Source organism: Sprattus sprattus (assembly GCF_963457725.1).
Source record: "Sprattus sprattus genome assembly, chromosome: 20".
NCBI classification, from domain to species: domain Eukaryota; kingdom Metazoa; phylum Chordata; class Actinopteri; order Clupeiformes; family Clupeidae; genus Sprattus; species Sprattus sprattus.
Genome location: NC_137918.1, coordinates 24,138,366 through 24,145,865, shown reverse-complemented (window position 1 = coordinate 24,145,865; position 7,500 = coordinate 24,138,366). Strand labels below are relative to the sequence as shown.

The window sequence follows — 7,500 nt, the reverse complement described above, 5'->3', positions numbered from 1 at the left end:
AGTTCAGCCTATTGGTCCGGCCCTCCACAACAGTCCCACTATCTCATGTGGCCCCTTGGGGAAATGAATTGCCCACCTCTGGCTTAGAGTAACCCTGAGGCCCTTGATGTGTTTTGTGAGTCGGACATGGCTGGGGAGGGGTGTGCCCAGGGTAGCGGCATATGGCTGACCTGGACATAGACACTGATCTGAGATCAGAGTGGAAACAGGTCTGATAACCCTGCAGAGCACAGGAGGGAGTCGTACCCACAATGCACTTCAGGAGGGAGTCGTACCCACAATGCACTCCAGGAGGGAGTCGTACCCACAATGCATTTCAGGAGGGAGTCGTACCCACAATGCATTTCAGGAGGGAGTCGTACCCAAAATGCACTTCAGGAGGTAGTCGTACCCACAATGCACTTCAGGAAGGAGTCGTACCCACAATGCTCTTCAGGAGGGAGTCGTACCCACAATGCACTTCAGGAAGGAGTCGTACCCACAATGCACTTCAGGAAGGAGTCGTACCCACAATGCACTTCAGGAAGGAGTCGTACCCACAATGCTCTTCCTGTGAGACACACTCTGCATGTGCAGTTCTTTTCTTCACTGAAAGGGAATGTTCTCAGACAAGAGTCAACTCAGACCTTTTACAGACCAGACCTTCTGTTTCTATGAAATCTGTTCATAATAGATACACTTTGAGTGTGTGTGTGTGTGTGTGTGTGTAAGAGAAATAGATACACTTTGAGGGTGTGTGTGTGTGTGTGAGAGAAATAGATACACTTTGAGGGTGTGTGTGACAAATAGATACACTTTGGAAAGGCATCTGAAATGTGTCCCAACCCTGAGACCCTCCAACATAGCAGCCTTGTCAATATGACCCCAAACACACACATCCACGTCACATGAACTCCCAAACACACACATTCACGTCACATGAATCTCTCAGTCCGTCTGAGGCTGCACGGCTCCTGCTGACGTGACGTGGTGATGGAGTGTGTGTGTGAGAGTGGCCTATTTTCAGACTTCAGCTCAGACTAAACAGATGGCTCTGCCCAGACTTGGAGTTTCTCACGCTTTAATGGTTGTGTGTGTGTCTGTTCTCTCTCACACTGCTCTGCTCTGCTCTGCTGCTTACCCAGGGCTCTCCATGCTCTTGCTCTGTGTGTGTGTGTGTGTGTGTGTGTGTGTGTGTGTGTGTGTGTGTGTGTGTGTGTGTGTGAGTGTGTAATGGCTGTGTGTCTGTTCTCTCTCACACAGCTCTGCTCCGCTCTGCTGTTTATCCAGGGCTCTCCATACTCTTGCTCTCCTGGATGCTCTCTTCATCGCACATCTTCATCGCTCCTCTTCTCGTTGCTCATCTTCATCACTCATCTTCACCGCTCCCCTTCGTCGCTCATCTTCATCACTCCTCTTCGTTGCTCATCTACATCACTCATCTTCATCACTCCTTGGGGAAATTCTCTGCCCTAACCCAAACACATCTCTCAGATGGCACTCCATGTCCACTGAACAACACTGTTACTGGCCAGACTGACCAACCAATGACCAACGTGCTGAATGAGACATTGTTGCTGCAAAGTCCTTTATTCACATATACAAATACTTTTAAAATTATTTTATTATTTATTCGTCATCAACAATATGCATGTGAATATATATTTGTCTGTGTGTGTAACTGTGTGTGTGTGTATGTGTGTGCGTGAGAGAGTGAGAGAGAGAGACAAAGAGAGAAAGAGAGAGAGAGAGAGAGAGAGAGAAGGATCAAACTATTATGAAAAAAAACACTCGATGTCCTGTTTAAAAGATCAAGTAAGGAAAGTTTATTGTCATATAGCATCTACAAAGCTGACTTGGGAAGATGCTTCTACAGTATTTGGTCTTGTGTACGAGTCAGTGTTTGCGAGATCCTGAGTCATTGGGGTTACGGAGGGTTAGGGTGTGTGTGTGTGTGTGTTTCAGCTATGTTCAGTGTGTATTTGTGTGTAGTGTGTGCTATGTCACTGTTACTGCGTTGAGCATTTGAGTGACAGGCTGGATGATGACTGTGCTCTCTAGGGACTGCTGATGGGGTGAGGGGGGTCTGTGCCTCTGGCTGCCTTCTGGAATGCTTAGAAATCTCCCGCATTCCTGAAACACACACACAGCCACACACACACACACACACACACACAAACACACACACACACACAAGCCACATGGACCACAGGTCAGACAGACCATCCCGAACACCTGCTCATTACATCAGAATGTTACTTATACATGGTATGGTATACACGTAAGTATTGATGTGTAAGTAAGTGTGTGTACTTACGTGTGTGAGAGTGTGTGTGTGTGTGAGTGTGTGTGTGTGTGTGTATGTGTGTGTGTGTGTGTGTGTGTGTGTGTGTGTGTGTGTGTGTGTGTGTGTGTGTGTGTGTGTGTGTGTGTGTGTGTGTGTGTGTGTGTCAATGCACGCTCACTCATCCCCTGCTGTTGGGGTGTTGTAGCTCTGGAACAGTGGCTGTACGAAGAGGCCAAGGGTTCCAGTCACACACACCAGGATGAAGATCCAAAGGAAGAGACGATCAATCACCATGGCTACGTACTTCCAGTCTTCAATGATCTGCACACACACACACACAAACACACACACACACACACACACACACACACACACACACACACACACACAGAGAGAGACAAAACAAGCACATCAGGCATTTTATCATCAAACCTTAACCTGGGATCCATTCATTTGCTGTATAATCTATGAAATGAATGATTGGCGAACTCTATTTCTATTCTAATCCTTGCAATATGTAATGTGAAAGCTCCCCATGTTCGTGTGTGTGTTTTTTATTTGTATTTTATCATTTATTTTTTATTTTAATAAGGTAAACCTAGCCTGACGATGTCATACTCATAATTCTAGTCAGAATATGAGTCTGATACTGAACCATTGGGCTGTGATTATGGGGCGTGTTTCAACGAACCAGGAAAAAAAATGCCTCTTCACTCAATTGGATACCTACAACCAATCAGAGCAACATAGTATGACCATCTGATACATTAAAACTTTTACCGGATCCCGTAGGAAGGACGGCAAAAACATATTTTCGATCGACAAATGCCTTGATCGCGTTTCTCTGTTCCTCTTTCAAAATTAATGCGCTGTCAATATCTGTGAGATATGCCTGCTCATGTACTTATTAGCAGCAAGGCTAGCTAGCTACTATGTGTTTCAATGGATTTTTTGTCTAAGCGTTAGCAATAACCTATCAATAATGGTCTAGAGCGCTTCAGTTAAGACCTACAATCCTCGGCAACATTCGTGTTGCACATACACAACTAACTGAGTCAATGTAGACATAAAAAAAGTTGTGTAGATAGCTTAAATCACATAAAATATGTCCCATTAACAGGCTCCCAAGACGCCGCCATCTTGGTTCGATTTCTAATCTATCTATTTAAACAACTCAAGCGTTGGTTGGTCATCTGTCCATCATCGTATAAAGACCGCCCTGACAATTTGATTGGTACGACAGAATCCTAACTTCTGATACTCTCTCCCCAACTGCATAGAGCCAGACCGAACTTCCCTGACCAAAAATGTTGTGGGCGGGGTTCGGGCTGGTATCCAGGCTAAGGTAAACCTTTGGTCAGCAAAGAACTGACTGATATTTTCAAGTTCAAAATTATATATTTGGTCTAGAAATGTGTAAAGAACGTGTGTTTTTTTCAAAGTATTGAAGTATTAAGATATTCTAACTGTGTCATGTTTGAGTGTACTCTTGTCGATATCCAGCTCACCAAAATAAAAATAAAACTGTGTTTATAACTCATTTATAAGGGCTTATTAATGACTTACAAAGGGTTTACAACCTAATTAATAACCTATTTATAAACCATTTATAATGGAGTCTTATTGTAAAGTGGTACCAAGAAGGGTGAAAAAGAAATGAATGATGAGCACCCCTTCATCGTCGTCTTCGATCTTCATGTGTTCCGCCACAAACCTCACGCCCTCGATGGCCTCGTCCACGGCCACGTCTCGCTTCACCCTCACCCTCTGTCTGACCTCTGACCCTTCCGGGAGTTCACCGAGGGACCACCGGCCGCCCGCCAGCCCTCCCAGCTCCCCGCTCAGGTACAGCGTGTCCACCTCCGTGTGGCGCGACGACCTGCCCCCTCCCCCACCCTCCGCCGCCGACGACGACGGGGCGGAGGAGAAGGACTTCCTCTGGTGCCGCCGGCGGAACTTCTCGCGCACGTTGGAGCTCCCGGCGGGCCGGCACATGAACAGGAAGACGGGCAGCCGGTGCAGGAAGAAGTGCTTGACCCAGTCGGGCATGCGGTGTGTGCTGGGCGAGCGGTGGTGCACGTTGAGCACGCACACGCTGGTCACGATGGAGAAGGTCACCAGGACCATGGTGAACATCAGGTACTTGCCGATGAGCGGCACGGCCAGGGAGGTGGGCGGCACGATCTTGGAGATCAGGAGCAGGAACACGGTGAGGGCCAGGAGCACGGAGATGCAGAGGGTCATCTTCTCGCCGCAGTCGGATGGCAGGTAGAAGACCAGGATGGCCAGCGAGGTGATGAGCACGCAGGGGATGATGAGGTTGATGGTGTAGAAGAGGGGCTTGCGCTTGATGACGAAGTCGTAGGTGACGTCCAGGTAGGTGATGTCATTGGGGTCCTCGTTCTTGCGTCCCGGCAGGGAGACTATGTCCCACTCGCCGCTGGGCATGTAGTCGTCCTGGCTGGCAAAGTCAGACGTGAGCACCAGGTCCAGCTCGGTGTGGTCGTAGGTCCAGGAGCGGAACTTCATGGTGCAGTTCTGCTGGTCGAAGGGGAAGTCCTTCACCTCGATGGCACAGGCACTCTTGTAGATGGCCGGGGGGAGCCAGAAGATGTCTCCCGTGTTGGCCACCAGAGCGTTGCTGTAGTAGGACACCTCATACACGCCGTCCGCACTTGAAGAGTTCACAAGAGAAAGAGCAGGTAAGTCTTACCACAGAAGGAAAGTCATTTAATAACGTTTTGTCAAATGTGTTTTTATACATCTGTTCTGATATTCTTCAGTTTTTTTGTAGGGGTGGGGGGAAAAAATCGATTCTTCTATTTCACTTGATTCTCTCTAGAACGATTCTGTCTCGATTCAGAAAAGATTATAATCGTTTTTTTTTTTTTACACATACGTATTGTGTTAAAATGCAAGCTGCATCGATTATTGCATTGTTCACAGAAAGTCATAATTGTGTCATGGAAAAGCTTTTTCACTAATAAAAAAAGAGAAGGTAATTCATCTGTTGATTTTCTTTAATTATCAAACACAAAGTAGGAAGTGATTTGAGACTGAGTAGCAAACTCAAATGTTTTAAAAATTGCGATGCATCGATAATCATTTAATCGATTTAGAATTTAGAATCGATAATACGTTTAGAAACAATAATCGGTTTAGAATCGATAATCGGTTTAGAATCGAATCGTTGTCCCCTGAATCGGAATCGAATCGAATTGTGAGGTGCCAAGACATTCCCACCCTTTTTTTTTTTTGACTAGCTTTTTGCAGCTACCTAAAACGCTGGGGTCTTCTGCAAAACACTCTGTCACGTAGGGTGCTTCTGCACTGGCACCCACTATCCTGAGTCAATAAAGTGGGAAAGGAGAGAAGGAAAGAGGAGAGTGGAGGTTGTGAGGGAGTGAAAGAGGAGGAGATAGAGGAGAGGAGACAGAGAGGTTATGATGGAGTGAAAGATGAGAAGAGAGGAGAGGTTATGATGGAGTGAGAGAGGAGGAGACAGAGAGGAGAGGTTGTGAGGGAGTGAAAGAAGAGAGGAGAGGAGACAGAGAGGTTGTGAGGGAGTGAGAGAGGAGAGGAGACAGAGAGGTTGTGAGGGAGTGAGAGAGGAGAGGAGACAGAGAGGTTGTGAGGGAGTGAGAGAGGAGGAGAGGAGAGGTTATGAGGGAGTGAGAGAGGAGGAGACAGAGAGGTTATGAGGGAGGAGAGAGGAGGAGATAGAGAGGAGAGGTTGTGAGGGAGTGAAAGAAGAGAGGAGAGGAGAGGTTGTGATGGAGTGAGAGAGGAGGAGAGGAGAGGAGAGGTTGTGAGGGAGTGAAAGAAGAGAGGAGAGGAGAGGTTGTGATGGAGAGAAAGAAGAGAGGAGAGATTGTGAGGGAGTGAGAGAGGAGTAGAGGATAGGTTGTGAGGGAGTGAAAGCAGAAATAATCTAAGCGAGTATGGAGGCTAAAGCTCAAACTGAGGTCTGAGGGAAACCCCAGTCACAAGATTCTCCTTTCTTCTCCCCTCCGAGAGAATAAGCGTGCCTGATGCCCCAGTGAATGTGGTGTATGCTGATTAATATTCATTAATTAACCCCCTCTCCTAATCCAGCCCCCTCAAACCCTATTCACACACTTTTCAATTCAAATCACCATAGAAACACAAGGCTTATTTTAGCAGCCGATTTCACACTTCCATCTGCCTTCAAAAACGGGAAAATCAAATTAGCACATCCACAAAACCTCCCGCATAATCTATGTTTATCCATTTAGTGATCAAAAACACCCTCATAATTTTTGTGCGTTTATACGGCAGCCATATAACCACCATTCTGGAGCCTTTTTTGGTGTGTTAGCTTTATTTGGGAGGATGAATGCATAACATTGACCTTAATGCAAACAAAATGAGGCTGACAGCGTTTCCTCTGGCCTAGTTTGAGCTGCTACTGCCGCCGCCTGATGAGCGTTGAGCCATGGAACACGCCATCGCCGCGTCTCTCCGGGTCGTGTTACCCGCCGCAAAACAGCGGAGAGGGAAGATTAAAGGATGGAGTGTGACATTTGTTTACTGCTTAATAACGTTGGCCTCCCACTTTCTGTTTGGCGTTGTGCAATCTGTGGCAGTGTGATAGATATGACCTTAGACGTTTGGGTTTCAACATCTGCACATTCGGTGCTATTAGGTGGCAGCTATTTGAAGCTTTGCGTCCCAATCATGATGATGTTAAAACATGAATAGAAAAGCATCGCTCCCAATCATTTTCATTTAGGCTGGTGACATTGCCATGTGACACTGTAATATATTCAGTCAGAATGTTAAGACAACTGTTTGCTCTTACTTGTTGTAGAGGACAATATCAGGAAGCCAGATGAGCTGAGATGGGATTCGTAGTTTTTTAATCCCCTCATATTCGTCAGGATCCCATGCAAGTCTGTAGTCATTCCACTCCTACACAAGGCAGAGATGAGGGATCTTATGTACACATCAACATTGTACACTACAAACATGAATATTCACAGGAACAGTATGCAAACCATACAATCACTCAAACACGTTCATGACATACATTTCTGTTAGTAAACAACACACTTTTACCTGTGAGAGCCAAACATTAGTGGTCATAATCTGTTCCCTCTCATTCTGCAACACAAAAACAGAAGAGAGTATGTGAGTGAGTGTGGGAACTTCTATGAGAAGGTCATGTGCTAACCCTGCATCACCCAGTTCAGCTTGAGTATTGCCTTTATAGG

At 46.3% G+C, this 7,500-nt stretch overlaps 1 protein-coding gene across 1 annotated transcript in view; it reads right to left on the bottom strand.

Annotated features, from left to right (window-relative positions):
• Positions 1-2,440: 2,440 nt before the first annotated feature.
• Positions 2,441-7,500, bottom strand: part of chrnb5a (cholinergic receptor, nicotinic, beta 5a) — a gene marked incomplete at both ends in the record, with an annotated part of 13,389 nt that continues 8,329 nt past the window's right edge. The window contains 4 exons of the mRNA XM_080859645.1: positions 2,441-2,587; positions 3,938-4,940; positions 7,089-7,198; positions 7,346-7,390. Coding sequence (XP_080715771.1) covers positions 2,441-2,587; positions 3,938-4,940; positions 7,089-7,198; positions 7,346-7,390 — 1,305 coding nt within the window. The remainder of the gene's footprint in view (positions 2,588-3,937; positions 4,941-7,088; positions 7,199-7,345; positions 7,391-7,500) is intronic.